This window comes from Cryptotermes secundus, unplaced genomic scaffold (assembly GCF_002891405.2).
Source record: "Cryptotermes secundus unplaced genomic scaffold, Csec_1.0 scaffold537, whole genome shotgun sequence".
In the NCBI taxonomy this organism is placed as follows: Eukaryota; Metazoa; Arthropoda; class Insecta; order Blattodea; family Kalotermitidae; genus Cryptotermes; species Cryptotermes secundus.
The window spans coordinates 2,817,168-2,843,536 of record NW_019740661.1 but is presented as its reverse complement, the minus strand read 5'-3'; the positions used below and the strand labels follow the sequence as shown (position 1 = coordinate 2,843,536).

Genomic DNA, 26,369 nt, shown 5'->3' with positions numbered 1-26,369 from the left:
AGTGGAAGAACATATAGCATGAAAGTGTGGAGTAAGGTAAAGATAAGGTAAACTTGACCCTGTGCTTAACTATGCCATGAGGGCGTATGGGAGAGTGGATCTATACATCCACATTTTCTTAACCTCGGTACTAGTTGGAGGTGAGTGGTCAGCTTCATGCCCCGGCCGCTTTACCTCCGGGGAAAGAGCCCACGGTACCCCCTAGATAGGAGGTATGGTGGACCCCAGAGCCGGTCTGGACGTGGAGAAGTGAAAATTCTTATCCCCACCGAGAATCGAACTCCTACCACTCGGTCGTCCAGCCCGTAGACAGCCACTATACCGACTGAGCTATCCCGGCTCCCCTATGAAAGTGTGGAGTGCCTAAGTTAATTAGGCTCGGCCTAGATGGACTTTTGAAGTAACAAATAGCTCAGAAACGGCAGTGAAAATTTGTGTTGAGACGGTGCACTAAGTTTTATGCTTATATCCGTTTAAACTAAATTGTATCCTACCTAATTCACAATTTTCTTTACATTTATTTTTCCCCCTATATTTTGACACAATTTACACATACAATATTGTGACATGTTGACCCCTACCTCCCCAGCGGCACGTAGCGGTAACGTAGCGCTCGCGTAATAGGCGAGTCGTCACCCAGCAACTCTCCCCGCGGTGACAATATTTCAGCTGGTTTGTGTATAACACCTAATGATGACCTTTAAGGGTCGAAACGTTTTGTGCATAGTTATAAATAAAGAACAAGAATGTTTCGTAACGTAGTTTCGTGTGACTAATAATGTTATGCCGTGTAGAGTGTAGTATAGCCAAGTCTATAGCATTTTTTCTATTTATCTTTAAATTTAATTATAGAAAACTGCCATAAATTCTACAAAATTAATTAAGAACTAAAGAACATGCTTGAATGTACAAAAGAAAATATACGGCAACTTCGCTCCTGATTGTGACTGGAGCAGTGGGCATCTGGGAAGGAAGGAAAGTCCAAATTCTTGCTGAGCCTGTATACTGCTGTCAAATTGTCATTTAACATGCCGTAACATACTTTTTGTTTGCAGGAAAGATACCTTATATTGTTTTATATTTACGGCAACAAATATAGAATCACTTTTATCCAACCATATTGGACAAATTACACACTGTGGTCCATCTGGCTGTATAGGCCTAACGTTATATGCGTGAGATGACGCCCAAGTATACAAATTATACTTTTTCTCTAGCCATTAATATCCCAGCAGTGTCATTTGGTACGTAGCTGACTGCCTTCTTCCATGCAAGTGATTGTATCATTCATGGAAATGAGCCCTTCTTGAGAAGCCTCCAATTGTGCAGCTACTCAAGAACTTCCCATCTTTTTATGGAACCCGAAGTTCGCGAGAACCCTCCACTGGTCGCTATCCTGAGCCAGATCGATCTAGTCCATACCATCCCATTCTGTCTCTCTAAGATTCATTTTAATATTATCCACCCAACTATGTCTTGGTCTTCCTAGTGAACTCCTTTCTTCTGACTTTCCCACCAATATCCTATATGCATTCCTCTTCTCTATCATTCTTTCTACATACCCTGTTCATCTTATCCTCCTTGGCATGATCAATTTAGTTATACTCAATTGATTCTATAATACGAGTATTAACATTTATCCAGTCTTCTGTAAAACGCTAATATTGATGCGCTAAAAACTGTGCACGTGATGTGTTTTAGATTTTCTCTTTCTGCCTTTCCTGCTTGCGTTCTTTGTTTCTCCTTTTCTATTTCTTTCTTTTTTCCTTTCTTCCCTTTCGAGCTTTCCGCTTCAGCGTGGTAACAGTTACAGCATCAGGGCTCGTTATCACGCGTAATATTGGTTCAAATGGGGACAGGCGTGCGCAATTGGTCGAGGCGCTGTGTTACACTCAGGAAGGTCGCGGGCTCGATTCCCGATGAGGTCACTGGATTTTTCAATTCACTTAATCCTTCTAGCCGCACTATGGCCTGGGGTCGACTCAGCCTCTAACAGAAATGAGTACCAGGAATCTTCCTAGGGGTAAAGGGCGGCCGGCGCGTAAGGCTGACAGTGTAACCGTCTTCTGTGAGCCGACTGTCTAGAAAATGTGGGAGCCTCGACGTCTCACAACCCTATGGGCCTCCACGGCCTGATACAGGGATACCTTAATATATATACCTATGTATATATATTATTTTTATTATTATTTTCTCACTGCGGTGACTATGAAGATTAAGATCTTCTCGGTTATGACGCCAACGTTTCGCAGGAACATATCGTCTCTCTCTTCAGGGTCGAAGAGTAAGCCAAGCAAGCACTAGCAGAAGCAGGCGGAAAGCTGAGCGAATCGCGGAGCATTGCAGGGTAACAGTGTGCTGCCGGCCTCCGAGTCAGCTGGCTCATTCGCTGTTTCAAGCCCAGTTAGGACTCACGATTGAACTTGGTTCACTCTCGCCTCCTATTTGACAAAAAGAGGGGTTTGTCGTTTAGGTCAGTGCTAATTTTTCCGCACAGTAACTGTTAAAAAGGGCCGCGCCATAGCTCAAGCGGTTAGTCGCTGGCTTCCCACCGCGGCGGCCCGGGTTCGATCCCGGTCTGGTCAAGTGGGATTTGTGGTGAACAAAGTGGCGCTGGGGCAGGTTTTCTCCGAATACTTCGGTTTCCCCTGCAAATCTTCATTCCACCAATTGCTCCACAATCACCCTCACCTATCATCTGGCGCTGGTACAATAGGCCAGAAGTGGTCGCAGTACAAGGGACTTAGTCCCACGCCACTAGCATTAAAAAACTGTTAAAAGGAATTGTTGCTGCACTCCTAGAGCTTCCTGGCATAGTCTCATATGCACTGAAAGAGGTTATTGCTTCTCTAGCAATGCATGCACTTATCTTTACAATCTGACGTATTTACAAGGGCAGCCTTCCACAGCAAATTACTCCCGAATACATGAACCCCAGTTCTAACGTCAGGTAGACATTTGAACGGTCGCAGGCCCGATCGCCGCCAAGTGTAGTTCTTTTATATCCTCTGCATATGGCTTCTCCTTGTTGGAGTGCACATTCGTTTAAATTCTGGCCATTTTAGACGGCTTTTATCTGTACTCCTCATTATTTATTTATGCAATGGTAGCCACAATGAGTAGTCAGTTGCACATTTATTATGCAGCCTTACAGAAGAGTTCGCTCCTTTTCAAGTAAGGCACCTCTGAAATTACAGAGGATAACATTATGTATCCTTTATTTTCATATAAGTAATTTGAAGAGAATGAATGTTAACGTGCCATTTGTAATTAAGCGCCTGTTTGGTGTACAGTCTTGTCTTTATGGTGTTAAGGAAGGTCAGTGAAAGAAATGCTTCCCATTATGTCTTCATAATGAAAGGCAACTGTGAGTATGTGATTATCTGTAACTTACTATGGAAATATTCTAACAGAGGGGGCATGAAACCCGCCTTAAAAGTGCGAATAATAGAAGACTTAAAAGATTGATTTTATTGTCATGATGATGTCAGTAGTTCAGACTTTATAGAGTCGAATGAATAANTAATAAAAGACTTATAAGATTTATTTTATTGTCATGTATGAGTAAAATATATTATTTCTGATTTATTTAACGATGATGTCAGTAGTTCAGACTATATAGAGTCGAATGAATACAATATATTACTACAAGTGTACTGATATGCAGCCACACCAGAAGTCTCTTAAAGTTTCCTGACCCGATTGACTTTGAAGAACTTCTGGAAGAAATGTAATTTCCGCATTTGGGGAAGTGTTGAGGTACAGCAGGAATGTCTGCTCTGTCTCCAACTTGAAACAACATGAACATCCCTGTCTCATGGTGGTTCAGGATGTGGCAGTGAAACATCCAGTAACCTGAAACACATTTTGATTTAGTGTTCTTAAGATAATTAGTAATGATAATGGAGTTAGAGTTGTAAACTTTGCCACATTAAAAAGTCTTACTGTCAAAAGTACAATGTTCCCATCATAACATCCATAAATTTACTTCCTCCTGATGGGAAGATACACAATCAAATAGACCATATTTTGTTAGATAGGAGACGGCACTCAAGTATACCTGATGTCCGATCATTCAGGGCAGCAGATTGTGATACTGACCACTACCTGGTGGTGGCAAAGGTTAAGGAAAGACGGGGAGTGAGCAAACAAACAACAAACAGTGGTCATATGGAGAGGTTCAGTCTCAAGAAATTAAATGAGGTAGAGGGTAAAGAGCAGTATTGTGTTGAAATCTCAAATGGGTTCATGGCTTTGGAAAACTTGGAAACTGAGGTGGATGTTAATAAAGCTTGGGAAGCTATTAGAGAGAATATAAAAATGTCTGCCAAAGAGAGTCTAGGTTATTATGAACCGAAGAAGCATAAGCCATGGTTCGATGAAGGATGCTCAAAATTATTAGATCAAAGAAAGCAGCCCAAATTGCAATGGTTACAGGATCCAAGCCAGTTAAATGGGGATAATTTGAACAATATAAGACGTGAGACCAGCAGGCATTTCAGGAACAAAAGAGGGAATATCTGAAAGACAAAATTGATGAGCTTGCAATGAACAGTAAGAACAAGAACATTAGAGACCTGTATAAAGGAATAAATGAGTTTAAGAGGGGTTACCAGGCTAGCAGTAACTTAGTGAAGGATGAGAATGTTGATCTGCTTGCAGATTCCCACAACATTTTGAATAGGTGGAGGAACGACTTCTCTCAGTTTTTGAATGTACATAGGGTCGGTGCTGTTAGGCAGACAGAAATCCATACAGCTGAGCCGTTAATATCTGATCCTAGCCCTTTTGAGGGTGAAAGTGCTATTGCAAAATTGAAACGGTATAAATCGCCAGGTAGTGATCAAATTCCGGCAGAACTTATTCGAGCAGGAGGTGAAATATTACGTTCCAAGATCCACAATCTAATTACGTCTATTTGGCATAAGGAAAAATTGTCTGATCAGTGGAAGGAGTCTATTATTGTACCAGTTCACAAAAAAGGGTCATATAACTGACTGTAGATATTATCGGGGGATATCACTGCTGTCAACTTCATATAAAATTTTGTCCAATATTCTTCTTTCAAGGTTAAGTCCATATATATATGAAATTATTGGGGATCATCAGTGTGGGTTTCGACGTAACAGACCAACTACAGATCAGATCTTTTGCATTCGTCAGATATTGGAGAAAAAATGGGAGTACGATGAGACAGTACATCAGCTATTCATAGACTTCAAGAAAGCCTATGATTCAGTTAGGAGGGAAGTATTGTACAATATTCTAATAGAGTTTGGGATACCCATGAAACTAGTTAGGTTGATTAAAATGTGTTTAACATAGACTGAGGGTGTCTGAGAACAGGGTTGAGGAGAATATTTGGACCGAAGAGAGATGAAGTGACAGGAGGCTGGAGAAAACTGCATAATGAGGAGCTTCATAACTTGTACTCTTCTCCAAGTATAATTAGAATGATCAAGTCAAGGAGAATGAGGTGGGCAGGTCATGTAGCACGAATGGGGAAGACGTGTAATGCGTATAGGATATTGGTGGGAAAGCCAGAAGGAAAGAGACCACATGGAAGACCAAGGCGTAGGTGGATGGACAATATTAAGATGGATCTTAGAGAGATAGGATGGGACGGTATGGATTGGATATGTATGGCTCAGGATAGGGACCTGTGGAGGGCTCTTGTGAACATTGTCATGAACCTTCGGGTTCCATAAAATGCTGGGAAATTCTTGAGTAGCTGCAGAATTGGCGGCTCCTCCAGAAGGGCTCAGCTCCATGAGTAAATAAGTAAGTAAGTTCTTAAGATGTGATAAACATCCAGTAATCTGAAACACATTCTGATGTAGTGTTCTATAGATGTGATTGTTAAACATCCAGCAATCTGAAACACATTTTGATGTAGCGTTCTTACGATGCGATAGTTAAACATTCAGTAACCAGAAACACATTTTGACGTAGTGTTCTTAAGATGTTAAACATCCAGTAACCTGAAACACATTTTGGTGCAGTATTCTTAAGATATGATGGTTAAAACATCCAGTAACGTAAAACACATAAAGTTGTCCCTGTCCGTAACAAATTAATCATTATTCCTCACTTCCGGGAACCGAATTCGGGCTGTCTTGTCCGTTGCTATCCCAACCCCTAACCTAAAACACATTTCGATGTAAACTGTGATGTGACACAGGACTTTCAGCAACCTAAACAGATTTTACATTTGTGTTCTCAGGTGTGCCATTGAAGTGTAGTTGGGATGGTGGTGGAACAGCCAGTAATATTTCTCGTAGACGAGGCGCTGAAACGTGCAGTAGCCATACAGTATCCTGACACACACTTCGTGATAAAGCTTTCAAGATTTGGCAATGAAATACGTTTCAGGATACCTTCCTCAGGATCATTACGTCGCCTTACCTGGATTGTCCGCCTTGAACCTAAGAATGGCGTATCCCTGACTGGGCACTCCGAGTGTGTCCACAACTGGCGGGATGTGGGACTGACTAAAATTGCGGGCCCGAAATTCCTCCAACACAGTATCCAAATTCGATCCATTCTGGAAGATTCCCATAGCCAGAACGGCGAACGAATAACCGTGTAAATGGAACGCGTGGTTCACGCTTCCATGTACAGCTGAAATCATGAAGCAGCTGATGTAATGTTGCCAACTGTATCCCCATGTGGTCCTAATTTACAGTGATCGCAGGTAAACATTAATTTCCAGAGTCCGCCTTCTGGACTGTGGACTGCAAGGCATTCGTAATCACATCTGTGGGAAACTTAAAATTCTAAACATTAATTTCATCCTCTGATCCATCTTGTAGTTCTTTGCAATGAAATATTTTGACACAGAAATACTTTAAAATTTCATAGTTTTGAGCGACATATACAGATCAATTTTTGACAAATAGAATCCGTGAAACGCTTTGCTTGACTTCAGTTTCTTAATCCTAAGACAGTCAGTAGGACTCCTTGAACGAGGGATCAGCCCATCGGAAAGCCGCTATCTACACAGGACAACACAAACACAGAATAAACGCAGACAGACATGCATACCCTGAGTGGGATTCGAACCCACGGTCCCAGTGTTTGAGCGGCCGAAGACAGTTCATATCCTAGACTGCGCGGACACCGCGATCGTTTTCTTATTGTTTCAATTAACATTTCAGACCCCAAGGCATTAGAAAGAATAGGTTTCCAGAGAGAGATTTTCCGGTTTATATGTTACATGTACCTTGTATATTAAAAATGGTATAAATATTTCTTATCTCTTTCATTTTCTGAAACTTGTACTGCACCCTTGTCAATGAGTCATTGCACAATGACATTTAAATGTATAGTTTCATGAAGTAAATAGTGTATTTCCTTCTTACTGTGTTAAATATTCACAAAGTAGAAATAAATTTAAAAAACTAGTTATATATCTTATCGATATCCTTATTTTATGTTAAGTGCCGCTATATTTGATTTGATAAAACTGACAAAATATGATTTAAATTTCGCGTAATGATGGTTTCGTCAGTATGGTTATTCTCGCCTATGCATTTCATGTAAAGTAGGGATATTATATATATGGACAATAACGAACATAGTGAAGATCTCGTTCGTGTATCTACACACAATACTAAATTTTGTCGAAATTCTTATATTCTAGAATTACATAATACTGTTAATTTCACATTTAATAACCGTTCTTGTCGACGTTCGTTAATGTGTCTGCATATTTTAAAATACAAAAATCGAAATGGTACGGTGTTTAAAATTTCAACCGCAGAAAATTATGTGTTTCATTAATGTGGTAAGAGTGTAATTTTGCACTGATGACGTAGGGGGTAACCTTCATAATTTGACAGTGCAGAACAACTTACACTGATCTCGGAGAACGATCTGGACTACCGCCCCTAGCGGAATGTACCTCAAGTGCAAACAGTGGCAGTTCTTTCTGTTGCAATACGGAGCTCCATCAGACGTGAATGGACATAACTCTTCAGTGGGAATATCCTCCAGTTGGCTGAGGATCGGTGCTGATGGAAGGATGCTTGAAATGTTGTTAATTTCGCCCGCCAGACGTCGTTCCTTGCGAGCAGGTTCTGGGAAGATAAAGCATCAATAAAATTAGTTTGTACTGTATATGCGTAGGCCTTGAAGCTTTCAGGGAGGTGAAGGTTCATTTTCCCGTCTTCCAGGTATGACACTGCATGGTCGGTGTTACCAGCATTCGGAGGAACATAAGCATATCTTCAGGGTAGAAGTGAACCTGAAACTTAAGCAGTGTATTCCTTCGAAATAATAGTAACCACGTAATACACGGTGTTTTACTTTAGTTTAGTTTGGTTTATAAGGCGGTGTCATAACTCAGAAGACCTCAGTATAAATTATTTTGCAATTGCTTTGACAACTTTCAAGTTTAGCAGAATTCCTCAAAACAAACGAACGACCCATCAATAGGACACGCGACAATACATTTTTATGTTAATAATAATGAATAGAAATTAAATGTAATATTAGCCTATATGCCTATATATAGGGTTTTTCTATTTATAAGCATCAGGCTTAATTCATTTCAATTGATATGTAATACTTAATAAGGTTCTGTAAAATGTATAAACATGTATTCCAATGGAACAGAAATATTTTTCAAACGATTTTTTGAGATATCATTAAACTCGATGGCCGGTATGGCACACTAAAATGTATTGTTATGAAGCTGTTGAAATTACTGTTTTGTTATTTATTCAAAATACTGAAAAACAATGAACTCAGATATTGTAGAGATTAAAGAGATCGACATTATGCATACTCCAGTATTTGTGAAGGTCATCTTCAGCATCATATACCATTTCTTTTATGTTTTCTTCTAGGCCTATACCCCACAGTACCAAATTTAGTCAAGATACGTGTATATTTAGTGGTTTTGGAGATAAAACATGCAGACAGACATGGTCTCAATATGATATGTTAGTTTCAATCAGTTTGTGCAAGGAAATAATTAAAATCGAAATGAAATAGGATGGAATCTAGAGCGTTATGGAACAGAGTTTATTATTTATTATTATTATTGCTAGTGGTGTGGGACTAAGCCCCTTGCACTGCGGCCACTTCTGGCCTATTGTACCAGCCCCAGATGATAGGTGAGGGTGATTGTGGAGCAATTGGTGGAATGAAGATTGGCAGGGGAAACCGAAGTACTCGGAGAAAACCTGCCACAGTGCCATTTTGTCCACCACAAATCCCACTTGACCAGACCCGGGATCGAACCCGGGCCACCGCGGTGGGAAGCCAGCGACTAACCGCTTGAACAATGGCGCGGCATGGAATAGAGATTAGAACCTCTTCTTACGCTGAAATCTGTCGTAGGTTCCGGAGCTGAATAGTTCAGCGGAAGTGTAATAGCGCATGTCGAACTTGAGGACCAGGTCCAGGTCAGGTACAGGCTTCAGGATGTCTTTATGTAAGGGCGCCGATCCCGTCAACTGGTGAATGCAAATCCCGTGTTGTCCCGGGCCACACGTGGCGTTCTCAGCATTCAGTGACTGACAAAGAAAAGCGAACAGCACATTTCATCGGTTTCCACGTAAAGTCAACGCAACGTTATTCCCAGAACATAACAGAATTCAATGCTTTTTATGGTTTATTTTAGAATTCTGTCACGTGTCCGGGGTTCCGTGACTAATAGTAACGGGTTCTGGATTAGATTATTGGATTTATTAACACTTATTTTGCAATCACTCTTATTCACAATCAATCTACAACGGCTCACAATGAATCTTTAGCCGAACCCTTGACTGCGGAGGACTCGCTCCATTCTCATTCTCGTTGCACGACTCTTTTGAACTCGCTGCTCAAGTCAAAGTCACATTGCGACTGACGGTCAGTCAGTCAGTAAGTCTTGGTGTCGAGCACCATCTGGGGCCCAAGACCAGATATATATTACTGTTCGACAGTTACGGTCTTGTTTTTGTGGGGCGTCATGTCTGACGAGAGGACAGGTTTGTCTTTTGTATATACTGATGGCCCTCGCCCACGGTCATTCTCGGGTCTGAGTCCCGTANTAAGTCTTGGTGTCGAGCACCATCTGGGGCCCAAGACCAGATATATTACTGTTCGACAGTTACGGTCTTGTTTTTGTGGGGCGTCCTGTCTGACGAGAGGACAGGTTTGTCTTTTGTATATACTGATGGCCCTCGCCCACGGTCATTCTCGGGTCTGAGTCCCGTAGGACTCGTGACCATATTTTACTGTTTCAGATTTGAGACTTCCCTTTTCGTCGCCTCCTACAACTCGCAGGGTCACGGTGGAGGTATTCCACCCCGCCTCGACACGGGTACTCACTGCTTAAGTCAAAGTCAAAGTCAATTCCGCGTTATATAACCTCACGTAAAACACCATCTCTCAACAATTCGTAGGGATGTTTACCGCTCCGTTGCCTAAAACTGGACGTCATATTGTTCCACGATACGTTTCTTCGCGAACGTGTTTAGCCACCCGTTGCTTAGCAATGGGAATGGTGCCGACCACATAGAAAACAATTCTTGTTGCCTAGAAATTGTTCTACATGTCACAAGAAATGGTTCTACATGTCACAATATATATTATCCCATATAGCGTCGAATGTTAGGATGAATCATGACTTGGAAATGATTCGGAAGGAAGTGGTCGTGGCCCAATCGAGGTACTATCCTGTCATTTCCCTGGAGGGACCGAGAAGGCCTACGAAAAATCTGTCAAGTTAGCTAGTGTCCCTGCCGAGATGCCAACTGATCACCTCCGAGTACAAGTCTACAGCGTTACCGCTACACTCTCTTATACGACAGAATTAAGTGATGAAATGAATGAACAGTGCGGTGAAGGTTATCGAAAGAATTTAATTTTGGTTCATATTTTACGTAAATTTCAAATAGAAATGCATTTATTAAGTTTCTAAAGAACACATTATCGGAACAGGTATACGTCATGAAGCATATACATGTTAATATACCCACACCTGACTAGTAGCTCCATTTTGTTATTTTAATGCCGAAGTTTCAATCATGGCAAGAAACGCAAAAAAAAAAAAAAAAGTTTGTTCGCTCAGTGAAAAGTTGAGCGTTCTTTGTACTATTAAAGGAGAGGTCGTTTAATGGCACAAAGAGGAGGGCTTGTTTGCAAGTTCCAAAGTTTCAGAGAGTTATTTTTAATTTTCGCTGTGTCGTTATTCTTATTATGGCATATTTGTCCAGAGAAACCGCCAATGCAACGCATCGGCTGTGTAACAAGAAACAATACCAGATCCATCGCTGAACAACGTACAGACAACAATTGAATAACTGTTGAAAGCGGTGTTTTCTATGCAGTCTGTGCCAATAGTGACTTCATACAACAAAGAAATAACTCTTGGAAGCTGTATTTTCTAGGGTCAGTGCCGAGGCTACCTAAGGAGTCAGTCTGGCGGTGGTGAAGCTTGCGACCGCTCAAGTGACTAAGCTGCAGTTGTAGAATAAGACACGTAAGATAGGCATGATCTGCTCTGTAAAGCCTGTACTGACAGAGGACTTTTATATAGTGCAAAAGGAAGAATTTAGTATGCTCCCATCTTCCGAATGGCCTTTGTGTATCCCTTTGGTTTGTGAGGAAGCACAAGTCCATTGTTACGTACAGCATTCAAATTACTTCTTGCGTTTCTTAACCAACTAACTCCATGGAGCGGAGTTATTCTTCAGAAAATGATAATCTCACAGATGGTCAAGACATTATCCGCCTTTTATGAAATCCAAATGTTTATCACAGAAGCCCGTCACCGGGTCCTATTCTGAGTTTCTCGATTCCATTCCACACCCCCACACACAGTTTCCTTCAGGCCCGTTTTTAGCCTACTTCCCTAATTTTGAAAAAATTTGAAGGAAGGTTATGAGATCACTTTGTTGTCTGTGTGTTTGTGCATCTCACTTGTCGTCTCTAGGCAACGGCTCGTTAAACACGTTCCTGCAACAACGAATACACACCCAGCAATAGAAGAATTTTTGGACCCGTTTCTTTCTTTACGGTCCGTGTCGTATCAAAGGAAAATAGGCGATTATTTCTTCCAAGAACTTCTTGTAGTATTTTACTTTTATCTACGCCTGGGTGTTCCAGACGCTCTCTTCCCTTCAAGTCTTGCGATAAAAATGTTCGTATACGTTTTCATGCGTGCTTCATAGTCTGCCCATCTCATCCTGAATGTGGTCAGTCTAATAATATGTGGTGAAAAGCACAAATTCAAACTTTCGATATTTGCAGTACCTTGCTCTGGGGAAGGTATGGCATTTTCACCGGAGGGTTGTTGGGTTCCTGGACGCTGGAGCCCTCGTACAGCAGCACTGCCAGCTGCTGGACGTCCACCCAGGAGCACTGTGCCAGGCCTTGAACGCGGATCCAATATGGGCCGACTGGTTGTGAAGTGGCCACCACTACGTCGACTCTCATTCCTGAAATCAGTACTCCTAGAATACGTACGTGTACATTGCAGCAGAACCAGTTAGTGACACACTTCTAAGCGCGACTTTACATCGAACGCTGCAGACATTAGCAGACATTCAACTATTTGCATACAATTTGCTTTCTCTATTAACACAATGTGTTTCGTCCACAAACGGCCATCCTCAGGTCTCCCATTATGCCAAACCTGCCTGCTACACTGCACTGAGTAATGTCCATTCCATACGCGCGTAACTGAACATTTCGTAATTAAAATCTTGCGATTGCACTCAACTGTTGTGTGTTAAATCTTATATGTTACAGTTCATTTAATTAAAAATCGGTTAAGAATCGTTACAATTTTTAATAATATAATAAATTATATATACCGTCTGCACACGCGAAGACAGCGCCATACGCGGCTTGCGGATACAACGGACAAAAGAGGGGCACAATTGCAGACAAAACATAAGAACGGTTTTTCCGCTGAGAAGTAAACAACCATGGAGGATATATTGCCTAGACAAGTGAACGACACCCCCTATGAATTGAAATTAGGCGTTTTATATAATAGAAAACTGTAACGATATTTAATCAATTTTAAATGGTATAAACTGTAATATATAAAATTTAACGCACAATAGTTGAGTGCAATCTAACATTTTAATTACGAAATTATAAGTTACGCGCGTGTGGAATACACAATGCTCAGTGCAGTGTAGCAGAACTGACAAAATATGACACTTGAAAATGGCCATTTGGGGCCGAAACAAGTTCTGTTAATAGCGAAAACAAATGTGGAAATAAACAGTTGCATTACTGACGGAAAATTATATGTAAACAGTTGAATATAATAATGCGGAGGATGCTTAAATATAAGATTAGCAGACATTGTTGATAATGTGCGCGAAGCGTGTCGTTATGTAGTTCTCAGGACTGACACATGCTTTTCACTACAGCGGCAGTTCTCAGGCCAGTACTCCACATGTGCATATTATAATTTGTATGTTTATGTCACGGAAAACTAATGTGCAGAGATAAAGAAAAGCTATTTCACGGCCGTTGCACTCTAGATGTGATAAGTGAACAGTTAAATTTCCAACTTTAGCCATGGGAGCTCCGAATATTTGACCTTACTTTATGTCATAAACTGTAAACATGCTAATACATAGTTATTCTAAATTATTGTCTGTGTTTCCTTGGCCTCCCACATTGCTTTCCGTCGAACAGTCGTCATTTTGAAGGTATGACACCATATTTCCTCACAGATATCAATCAGGCGAGTATTGCATTGTTAAGTAAAACTTTTGAGTTACATGTTCATATTCCATAAGCAGTTTTATTTTGTTGCTTCTATTTTAAAAATTATAGGCCACGGAAACCCCAACAGTAATTTAGAATCACACTCGACCTTCCCTTCAATGAAATGTGACAGTTGAGTATTAGTCACTGGGAGTCTCAAGAATTTATCAATGGACAACTCTTCTATGACTGACATAAGTGGATGAGAAGAGACACAGTTTCTTGTTAAGACAGCGGTTTTCTTGAAGTCTGCATGGTATCATATTCAGACGAAAGTTATCATAATATTCATAAAACTGTGAACATCAGATGTCATATAGACTTTCGCATAAGCCACAGAATCTTAAGAAAATGTTGGTTTGTTTCAATTATAATTCAGTTGCCTCCAAAAGTATGTTTATGGAAAGTCCTTTCCAAATTATAATTCGGAATACGGTAAAAAAAATAGTATGCGTCAAATTATTAAGATACTACGATTCAATTACGAGGGAAGTATTGTACAATATTCTGATAGAGTTTTGGATACCCATGAAACTAGTTAGTTGATTAAAATGTGTTTAAACGAAACGTATAGTAAATTCCGTGTAGGTAAACATTTGTCTGATAAATTTCCAATCCAGAATGGTCTAAAACAAGGTGATGCTTTACCGCCACTCCTTTTCAACTTTGCTTCAGAATATGCCATTAGGAAGGTCCAGGGAAACCAGGTGGGACTGAAATTAAACGGGACACATCAGCTGTTGGCCTAGGCCGATGATGTGAATCTACTGGGTGATAATGTAGATACCACAAAGAAAAACTTTAATTGACGCAAGTAAAGAGGTCGGTCTAGAAGTAAACACAGAGAAAGCTCAGTATATGTTGCTGTCTCGTCACCAAAATGCAGGGCAAAATCATGACATAAAGATAGGAAACATGTTTTGAAAATGTGGCACAATTAAGATATTTGGGAACAACGATAACAGATCGAAACCTGATTGAGGAGGAAATTAAGAGGAGATTGAACTCGGGTAATGCTAGCTACCATTCAATCCAGAAACCTTTGTCTTCTCGTCTGCTGTCCAAAAACTAAAAATTAGAATTCATAAAACTATAGTTTTGCCTGTGGTTCTGTATCGGTCTGAAACTTTGTCTGAAACTTTGTCTCTGTCATAAAGGGTAGGAACATAGACTGAGGATGTTTGAGAAGAGGGTGTTGAGGAGAATATTTGGACCGAAGAGAGATGAAGTGACAGGAAGCTGGAGAAAACTGCATAATGAGGATCTTCGTAACTTGTAATTTTCTCCAAGTATAATTAGAATGATCAAGTCAAGGAAGATGAGGTGGGAAGGGCATGTAGCACGAATGGGGGCGACGAGGAATGCATATAGGATATTGGTGGGAAAGCCAGAAAGAAAGAGACCACTGGGAAGACCAAATCGTTGGTGGGTGGACAATATTAGAATGGATCCTAGAGAGATAGGCTGGGATGGTATGGATTGGATTGGATTGATCTGGCTCATGATATGGACCATTGGAGGGCTCTTGTGAACACGGTATTGAACCTTTGGGTTCCATAAAATGCTGGGAAATTCTTGAATAGCTGCAGAATTGGCGGCTCCTCCAGAAGGGCTCAGCTCCATGAGTAAGGATGTATTGATTATTGAGTATTGAGTATAGTGGGCGTGGGTTTCCCCATGCACTTAGACCGGTTATTGGTCCATTGTGCGTCCCCCTTTTAATTTCTACTGTCTCCATACCCTACCGGTACTGGTGCTCGCTATTAGCCCCTTTCTGCCAGCGAGGTTCCAACCTTCTACTGACAATGGTATCTAATAGTTAGTCCCTTTCTGTCAGAGAGGTCCCCCCTCCTCTGGCAGTGGTACCTAATACTTCCCCCATCTACCGGAGGCATTGAAAACTACTTTGGGCGGGAAACTTTTTGCCAGATTTAACTCAGAGGTTCTTTTACGTGCCGTAAATCTACGACACGGGACCCACGGCTTAAAGTCCCTCCAGGAGGACTTGTTCCCTGAATTTTTCCGCCCATAAAAAATTCCACGACCTCCGCCGGGTTTGAACCCGCGTACCTTGAGTCATGAGGTGGGAACGTTACCCCTAGACTACGGAGGCCGCTGAGTAAGGATGTAAGTAATACAATGGCCATGCCATAGCTCAAGCGGTTAGTCGTTGGATTCCCACCTCGGCGGCCCGGGTTCAGTCTCGGGTCTGGTCAAATGGGATCTGTGGTGGACAAAGCGGCGCCGGGGCAGGTTTTCTCCGAGTACTTCGGTTTCCACTGCCAATCTTCATTCCACCAATTGCTGCACAATGACTCTCACCTATCATCTGGGGCTGGTACAATAGGCCAGAAGTGGCCGCAGTACAAGGGACTTAGTCCCACTCCACTAGCAATAAAAAAAAGGTAATTCAATCATTTGTCATTAGTTGCAGAGAAATAGACTGTCGAAGTGTAGCAAAATTTATATAATTAACTTCGCTGTTAATACTGTCCCACCCGGGATTAAAATACGAAAGACAGTACGACAAGTAAAATTTATTAAAATGAAGTAGATTTCGTATGTGTAAGCTGAATTATGTCTGCATTGTTCATGGGGTACGCGATGGATTTTAGGTGTAATAAACTGGCAGATTTTGCCAGAAATTGTTCAGCTGTCGGCGCAGTTCAGCAAAAGCACAGTTTCTCTGAGACTGCAAGAAATACCTACCTGCTTCTAGCACCACAGTGTCAACCAATATTGGTTCGACAGGGTACCCATCCGTTGCTATCACGAGTATCTGGTGACCCTCGAATTTCACTCTTACAGGACATTCTGAACACGTGCCCCCGACCAGCCGGAAACGGTACCGCTTTCCCTGAGCTACCCGATATACAGAGAGGGGGGTTGTCATCCCCTTCTCAGACTTCTGAAACAGGAATGCATCATATAAAAGTGTGTCACTACATAACAGACGGAATTTTATTCTGAAAACCTGAAGGAAGGAGATCATTTAGGGAAACTGGGCATAAATGGAATGATAATATGACAAGTGATATTAAAACAAATATGGCGTGAGGCTGTGGATTGGACTCATCTAGCACGGGAGAGGATAAATTTCGGGCTCCCAGAAACACTATTGTGGACTTTCAGGTTTCATAAAAGCGGTGCATTTCATAACCAGATATACGATTGTTAGCTTCTGGAGAAGAACTGCGCTCTACGCAGTTATCTGTCTTATCTCCGAAGAAGTTGGCCCAAGCGCTATTCTCTTATTGTGGAGATGCCAGGTGCGAATTTCTGCCGGGACACAGACCTGATTGAGGTTTTTGGTGGTTTGCCTCAGTTCCTCCAGAATAATTCCGGATAGTGCCTCAAACAGGCAATGTTCGCGTTCTTCACATCCTTTTCAATTTGTTATTCACTAATCACTGCCGATCACGGTAGCCGAGCGGTCTAAGGCATGCACTGTCTTCGCTCGCTTGGAAGCCGGGATCGTGGGCTCGAATCCCACTCAGGGCATGGATGTTTGTGTGCGACGAGCTGATCACCCGCCCAAGGAGTCCTACCATATGTCTAAGATCTAATAAAACCGAGGTGAACGGAGAAGTTCATGGAGGTAGGCCTAGGCCCACTGAGGCTGTAGTGCCAAGGAAAATTAAATTAATTCACTAATCACTCTACCTTTTAACACTATGTAGTCTGAACTTGTGACAGCGTCATTAAATAAACTGCTAAATAAAGTACCTATCATATCTCTTATCTATGGTAAAATGCATTTAAGTGTCATAAGTACCGTTCCTTGCAGTACATATCACTTTTGTAGTTAACAGTAATAAATAGATGTTTGGTTTTAACAAGTCTTTTAAATACGTACATTACACAGCGACAAATGTGAGGGCAAAATGATAACGAATAGTAAGGATTACGAGATATGGACCACGTCTAACGATTGGCCCCAACTGAGTAGGCTTTTACGTGAATACGGAGACAGGATCCAGTCCCCGAAACGTTCAAAGCCTAGATAATTTTATTTGACCATTTAGTTTGCTGAGTGCCCCCTGCAGAGGTAAGAAAGTTAATGCAGTATTATTCTCGTTCCTTTAGGGTAGTACAGTCAATAGAGCAACTGACTACGCACTAGACAAAGCTTCGATTCCCGACAGAAATGGGGATGTTTTTTCTACTTTCGAGGTAAACAAATTGCCTCTAATTCATTTAAGCGGTTAAAATAGAATGAAAAATATGCAGGTAAGTTATTACTTTTGTTGACCGTTTCATTACGGTGTGCTTCGTGGCGACCGGTGCATCGCTGGCTGCTAGGCGCACACAAATTTTGCCAGTCAATCAATATGCCTGATACCCGATAACGTTTGGAATTAATGGGATTTATCAGCTTTGTGGACCGCTTGACGGCTTTATGTTTCACGGCGAGCAGTGCGATTTATGCGTAGAAATTTGTTTATGATTTGTCAGCAGCGGGTGGCAGTTATCAGCTCCATTATCCGTTTGCTCTCACTGTTAGTGAGCAGTGTGTTACGTCATGGTGTGGTGTACTTTAGAGCAAAGTGTATTTCTCTGTCACACCTATGTGAAATACGGATTTGCTAAAAAGTGTCGGCGAATATTTCGACGTATATTTTGTACAGAGTTCCCAGTAGACATCAATTCGCAAATTGGCGAATAAACTTATGTCAACGGGACCCTTGATAGAGAGGTAACAAAAACATAAGCGCCAATGTGTACTGAGAAGTTAAATGACATGGGGGCCAGACTGGAACATACACCTAGAGAATCACTGGAACGTCATGCTCGAGAGAAGGGAGTGTCAACGTCTAGTGCAAGACCGGCGACACAATTGCTGAAGCATAGACCCTACAAAACATCAGTAATCCACGCCTTGCAGCCACGCGGTACAGCTAGCAGGGTTCACTATTTGCAACTGAATTCTGCAGACTGTCGTTGAAGGTGAGATCGATCCTCTATTGATGTTTTTTTCCTAATGAAGCGTGGTTTCACTTGCAGATGAACAAAGGTAATAACTTCCCTGTATATTCCACTTGCATTAGCATTAAAAAATATATAATTTTTCCGTACGTAGAATGTATTTAAGTATTTCTTGCGATTTGCATAGCAAATGCTTCTCTAAATAGCATTAACAAATTGGTTTTCATAAGGGCAATGCACTGTTTTCTGTGAGGTAGGAACTCCAGTTTTAATTATTATTTACGTACGAGTAAATTTTGGTCTTCAAAGGTATAATTTCCCTCTAATGCAGAAAGTAAGTGCAATATAAAATTTGATAAAATTTTCAGTATAATTTTGTGTCTGTCACGGGTTCAAATCCCGATGAGGTCATTGGATTTTTTTTTCAATTGACCTAATCCTTTCAGCCGACTGCGGTCGACTCAGCCTCTAACAGAAATGAATACCAGGAATTAATTAAATGATTTTCCTGGGGAGTAAAGTGCGGCCGGCGCGTAAGACTGACAACCGTACCGCCATCTTTGAGCCGATTGTGTAGATAATGTGGGATCCTTAACGTCTCACAACCCTATGGGCCTTCACGGCCTAGTATAGGGATAGCTTTACTTTCTTTTTATAATTATCATGAAAATGTGACAGATTTTGAGAACGTACGGCATTCCGTCCTCTGCCACCTATGAGATATGAGTTCGCATCTTGTGATCTGTCATGCGTCAAAAGTCCTGGGAAGTGTTGGTCGGCGTCCAGGTAGTACCAGTCCATGATCATCATAACATGGGACGGCAGATCGAAGTCGTATAAGTTGCTGTCAGGGTTTCGACTCTTAGGTTCTCGAACTATGAAGTCTCCTACCAACCCGTCCATCTTTTGGAATCCTGGAAAGCAACACAGAGCTTGAATTTTAATTGTATTAAAATGTTTAAAAATTGGATTGTCAAGATTTACTTGCGTAGATGAAGATGAAGATACACACACACACACACAGCGTGTACCAAAATGGTTGAAGAAACTGCACCAAGTGAAGATGATAGGCCTTTTGCAACACCCTGCACACAGTCACAGTCGACATCTCCAATTCATGACTCGCGTGGGGCACAGATTTCTTCGGACTGTCTCACCCGTTCCACACTTTCTTATGACACACACGGACGTCCTGCACTTTTCCCTTTACAAAGGCACCCCGTTGTCTGAAACTGCTGATACCAAAGCCTAATGCTAGTGTCAGATGTGGGACCGCTCTTAAATTGTCGCCGAACGCCCTAAACAACTGATTCGTGTTTCGCAAATTGCAGCACACAAAACGCTCTCTGCTCCGGAGTCTCCATTTTCTCTTTGTAACGTCACGGACCGAGAGGGGGGGGGGCTGCGCATGCGAATAGCTTGAATAGCTGCTGTTTCGTTACTTCTGCTTGCATTTCCAAAGCCGTTATGGCCGCTTGAAACCGCTCCAATCGTTTTGGTATGCGCTGTATGCACACGCTGTTCCTAAAGGTTCAGGCGAAAGGAGACCTCATATCAGTTGAAAATTAGACGACTTTTCGGAAGAACATGTCGCTTTCATCTTCAGGGTCGAAAAATGAGCCAAGAAAGAAACTAGCGTGATACAAATAGTGTGTGTGTATGTTTATGTCTAGACACTGGCTAAAGTAAGTGTTCTTCCTTCATTTTTTCATTAAGATAACTCAGACATTATAAGTAAATTGTTATTTATACCGCACGCCTTTGATCAACACTGATTATAGTGTCCTCACGGTCTGTGGCACGAAATATCTTCACCCCCTCGAACACTAGGACAATGGGTTCGAATCCCACTTGAAGCTTGATTGTATGCTTATTTATAGTTTTGTGTTTGTGTTGTTCTTTATAGGTCGACTGATCCCCTGTCCAAGGAGTCCTACCGAATGTCTGTAAGATCAAATTAATCCTGAAATTGGAGCAGGTCAGAGGGCCTAATCCGTCATAGGAGGAAGAAGACCTACAATAAATTCGAACGTAATGCCTGTAACTATACATAGGCCATATTAAACTCATCTTTAATAAATTTCATAACCAACATAAGCGGAGCCGGGTTAGCGCAGTCGGTTTAGCGACTGGCTATGGGCTGGTCGGGGGTCGCGATTCGAGTCCTATTAGGTTCAAGAATTTTTTCTTCTCCACGTCCGCCAAACCTCCCCTGAGACCTACCCAGCCAATGGGTACTGGGGGCTCTTTCCCCGGAGGTAAGGCAGACGGGTGTGAAGCTGACCACTGACCTGCAACTAATGCCGAGGTCAAGAAAATACGTCTTCGCGGCGTAATGCTTAATGAATTAAGCACAGAGACAAGTTTACCCTACCAATATAAGCAGCAACAGGGCAATTTAGGCTATTACCCGATGTGAAAATCAGTACACTGCAAAAATAAGATACTAAAATTCTTACTTGTCTTTAAAGCCGGGTTCTGAAAAATAAATGGGATATCACACACCTCTTGTGTCAAATGTCTCTGTGGCAGTGCACAGTAACAAGGCTTGTAATGTAAAGCAGATCTTCTGCTTCTACTACTACTACTACCACCACCACCACCACAACGACTACACTACCACTACTACTGCTATCATTACTACTACCACTACAACAACAACTACTACTACTACTACCACCAATACTACTACTACAGCTACCACAACCATTCCACCACCACCACTACCACTACAACTACTACTACTACCAATACTACTACTACAACTACGACTACCACCACCATACCACCACCACCACTACTACTACTGCTACTACTACTACTACTACTACTACTACTAGCATGAAACAGGTAACAAGCAGAGACATTAGAGGGCGTTGTGTGCCAGAACAATGAGCTCTTCATAACCACCGCTGTGGGAATCTGGAATCCTACACTGATATACGTGGTACGTAGTTATCATTTGCATTCGCTTCTAGTTCCTGGGGCATGCGGCAGCGTAGTTGGTTGAGGCACTATGCTACAAGCCGAAAGGTCGCGGGTTCGAGTCCCGATGAGGTCATTATATTTTTCAGTTGATCTAATTCTTCGCCCTGAGATCGACTCAGCCTCTAACATAAATGAGTACCAAGACTCTTCATGTGGGTAAAGGGAAGCCGGTGCGTAAGGTTGACAACCTCACCGTCATCTGTGAGCCGATTGTCTAGAGAAACTGTGGGCGCCTCGACGGCCTGTTGCTGGGATATCTTTACTTTTATTCGCTTCTAGTTCCAGGCTTTAATATTCACTGTTCAGCTGTACTTCAGTCGTGCCTCTATGGTCTTCTAGAGACAAGACCAGGCAGAACAAAAGGGACATTTTGTTGGAGAAAATGTATGTATTATAATTTGGGATTCGTCAGGGCTGACAGACGTGTTTGGTCGGCCTGGCTGTGGTGAACCTGAGCCGTCTCACTAGCTCGTGTTTCAAGATAAATCCCGTGTCATCCGTACAAGGAATGAAGCTCAGGTCGACTGATAGTAGTGAATATTTAAGGAATGACAGAGCAGAGTAATTTCTGACCGCATGTAGTTTGATTGGCGTGGCAATAATGCATTTGTATCTAAAATAAGTAAACATCAGGGTCAGTTGTGTACACAGACAGTTCGAAGCTTGTGGTACCAACCGTCGTGAGAGTGCCAGAAGAAGGTTCCTGCATTGTCGGCGTAAAAATCGTAGCGAAACGTTTCGCCCTCGTGTATGGAACACTGCGTGATCATTGGAACTCCGTCCATGTAGGGCTGGCCCTTCAGGAAAATCCCGTGCCAGTGCAGTGCCGTTTCCTTTCCCGGCATTGTGTTCTTCACGTCTACGATGACTCTGTCCCCCAGACATACCTGAAAGCGAGGAACACATTTCCCACTTGATAAGTCTGATTTATTTGTCCGCTTACCTTCAGCGAAATTTCCGCAAGTCATATGAACTACACCTCACTCACGGAGATGAGCCCTTCTTGAGAAGCCGCCAATTGTGCAGGTACTCAAGAACTTCCCAGCATTTTATGGAACCGGAAGGTTCATTACCGTGTTCACAAGAGCCCTCCACTGGTCCATATCCTGAGCCAGATCAATCAAATCCAATCCATATCCCATCCTATCTCTCTAAGATCCATTCTAATATTGTCCACCCACCTACGCCTTGGTCTTCCTTGTGGTCTCTTTCCATCTGGCTTTCCCATCAATATCCTATATGCATTACTCTTCTCCCCCATTCGTGCTACAAGCCCTGCACATCTTATCCTACTTATGAACTAGACCTGCATGTAAAAATTCCCCGAACAAGAATGCCGCAGTATGTAGACGGTTGTTCTGTTGTTCCTCAACCGATCTGGTATAATACCAGTGGTGATTTGGGGGCTAAGGTCGAGTAAGGAATATCAGTAGAACATTGGTTCCGTTTACAGCCGTCGAGGAGATACGGACCTTTCAGGTGCATGCAGGAGAAATTGAAAGACGGTGTTAATTAGATGAACTTGCTGGTGCATTTTTATCATATGCAGTGATATTAACAGTTCAGAATGTCCGACACGGTTTTGATCACACAACCTGCTTGGCTGAAGGTGTTTACTGCCCGTTGCTTCGTTTCGGAATTTTCTCATATGTAAGCAGTATTCATGCCGGTCACGGTAGCCGAGCGGTCTAAGGCATGTTCTGTCTTCGCTCGCTCGGAAGCCGGGATCGTGGGTTCGAATCTCACTCAGGGCATGGATGTTTAGTGTGCGTTTTGATGTGTTTGTGTACAGGTAGAGGCCTTGCGACGAGCTGATCACCCGCCCAAGGAGTCTTACCGTATGTCTAAGATCTAGTAAACCGAAGTGAAACGGAGAGTTTCATGGAGGCAGGCCTAGGCCCAAATGAGGGCTGTAGCGCCAAAGGAAAAAAAAGAAAGCAGTATTCATAATTCGACTCTCTGTACCTATATTAGAAGACGATTGTTCGTGTTTGAATAGGGTATTTGGTGATATTTTGTAAACTATAAGAACTGAAGAAATTGCTGGACAAGAGCACTGTAACACAAGAATGGAGGCAATGTAGTCAACATAAAGCTCGCTACTGCGTTCAAAATATGCTGACTTAGGTATGCCGACATACAGGTAAACCAGGAATATAACTAGCACAGTCTGAAATGTAGGGGCACGCGGTAGCGTAGTTGGTTGAGACACTATGCTATAAGCCGAAAGGTTGTGGGTTCGATTCTGGATGAGGTATTGGATTATTTTTTGCAGTTTACCTAATCCTTGCCGCACTATGGCCCTGGGTTCGACTCAGCCTTTAACAGAAATGATTACCAGGAATCTTCCTGGGGGGTAAAGGGCGGCCTGCGCGCAAGGGTGACAACCTCACTGCTATCTGTGAGCCGATTGTCTGGAAGATATGGGAGCCTCAACCTCTCACAACCCTATGGACCTCCACGGCCGGTTATAGGGATAACTTTACCTTACAGTCTGAAATGTAGGGGCATGCGGTAGCGTAGTTGGTTGAGACACTATACTACAAGCCGGAAGGTCACGGGTTCGAGTCCCGATGATGTGGATTTTTTTCAATTTACCTAATACACCCAGCCGCACTATGACCCTGCAATCGACTCAGCCTCTAGCAGAAATGAGTATCAGGACTCTTCCTTGGGGGGAGGGGCGTAAAGGTGCCCGGAGCGTAAGGCTGACGACCTCAACATCTCAGGACCCTATGGGCCTTCATGGCCTGTTATAGGGATAACTTTGCCTTTTTTACGGTCTGAAATGTTGACTCATCTGGAGCTCATAAGCCACTTGATAGAACATTTGGATCGAGTGCTAACGGAAGGCTATGCCCGATAGTCTTCCGACACTTCAGTTAGGCACACCGGCGGAGGACCAGCTCAGCTGAGAGCCATGGAGCCAGAAGTTTACCTGTTCGTCACCATCGTCTTCACGTCCATCCAAAGTAAGAGAACTGCTGATGGGCGGTCGTGAGTTGTTGCTGTGAGAAGCTGAGACTGGAGAAGCTCGGAGACCCAGAGAAAGGGGAACGTCCACTGCTGGAAGCCGCTACCGAGCAATGGCTAGTGAAGAAGTGACTGTGTAAACTAGTCTGTGTGTGTAATAGTGATTTGTAAAGTGTAGTCACGCGCTGTATCAAAGAGTGCAGTAAATCAAATCCGATCATCCGTCCAAGCCCCGTCTGTAGTCAGTACATACACGTGACAATATTAGTTAACGAGGGACGTCACCTGGTTCTTTTATGACAGTGAAACCTAGGAGGCTGCAATGGCCTTGGCATGCGGTTGAGGTGGGAAGCGAAGCCACTTGGAAACCCGATCAGCTTAGAAAATAACATTAAGATAAAGCTTAGAAAGGTAAATCGCTGAGATGGGATGTGGCTGCAAGGGGCTTCAGATCGTGTCCAGTGTCGGGCTTTGGTGTTAGCTTTGTCGAAGAACTTTCGGGTTCTACTGTCATAATATTTGTTATTAATTTTATAAATTCTTTGGTACGTGAATACATATTACAGACCGCCGTCTTCGTGTAAGCCTATGTTTGAGATAGTTTCCTTATCTGAACAGTTCTGTGATCGCCCCTATATAATAATATAGTAAGACATCACCACACAAGGTCAGCTCGGTCAATATACTGATTTGTGGCAAGGTGAACAACGGAGAATTCATTCCCGGAGGAACACTTTTGTTCGCTACCGTATTCGGATCGGTTCTGGTAAAATAATCACAACTGAAGCTGTAACCCAACCATCAAGTGATGAAGAATGCTTACCTGTATACCGGGTCCTGGTAAACGTCTGTTCACTGTCAGAATCCCACGCTCATAGCCATTTGCGGACACGCATTGCGGCTGGAAACAAGCTGTGATGTTGTCTGGGCAGTTCCCACACGCTCTGAACGAGAGAAATAGTCATAGTGTATTTATGTAATAGGAAGGGTGTCTGTTCTTACCACCAGTTACTCTTAAGATAGACTATACTGAAATAATTGAGCACGCGGTAACGTAGTTGGTTAAGGCACTATGCTACAAGCAGGAAGGTCGTGGTTTGATTCTCGACGAGATCACTGAATTTTTCAATTAACCTAATCCTTTCAGCTGGATATTGACCTGGGATTGACTCAGACTCTAACAGAAATGAGTGCCAGGAATCTTCCTAAGGGTAAAGGGCCGCCGGTGCGTAAGGTTGACAGCTTCACTGCCATCTGTGAGTCGATTGACTAGAGAATATATGGGAGCTATAATCGTCGTTTACCACTCCTAGCCCAAAGCTGCTGCTCGCCTCCTTCTGTATAACCGCTGTTCGCTGCCCACCTTTGGGACCGACTTCTTTCTAACCGTTTCCCTCTCACCTGTAGGTATGTCGAGTTTGCAGGTTTCTGCTCGACCTTCTTATCCACCTCTTCTTCCCCTTGCCGTTATTGTGAGTGTGGGTAGTTAACGGGGTATGGGTTACAGTGAAGACTGGGCGCCAGTAAGCTTATTATAAAGACTCACTACAGTGGAGCCTCGCTTAACAAGCACCTCTCATAACGAGTAATTCGCATGACGAGCAAAATAAATTGCAAAAAAATGGCTCGCTTAACGAGCGACGTTTCGCATAACGAGTGACGAGAGGGGAAATCCCGGATTGTGCGCTTGCTACATCAGTCTGTGTTTAGCACTCGTTCTGTCAGCATCTTAGTGTCGCTTGTGATCACACATTTTTCCA

The 26,369-nt window shown here is 42.6% G+C and overlaps 2 protein-coding genes across 3 annotated transcripts in view; one reads left to right on the top strand and one right to left on the bottom strand.

The window, feature by feature from the left end:
• Nucleotides 1-26,369, top strand: part of LOC111872507 (tectonic-2-like) — a 600,257-nt gene that overhangs the window by 299,365 nt on the left and 274,523 nt on the right. The window lies entirely within an intron of this gene.
• Nucleotides 3,564-9,659, bottom strand: LOC111872511 (laccase-12-like). The gene is made up of 4 exons (XM_023866507.2): nucleotides 9,329-9,659; nucleotides 7,857-8,078; nucleotides 6,406-6,621; nucleotides 3,564-3,855 (listed from the first exon to the last, which is right to left on the bottom strand). Exons 1-4 carry the CDS (start codon nucleotides 9,384-9,386, stop codon nucleotides 3,602-3,604), a joined length of 750 nt encoding a protein of 249 aa, XP_023722275.1. The 5' UTR covers nucleotides 9,387-9,659; the 3' UTR covers nucleotides 3,564-3,601.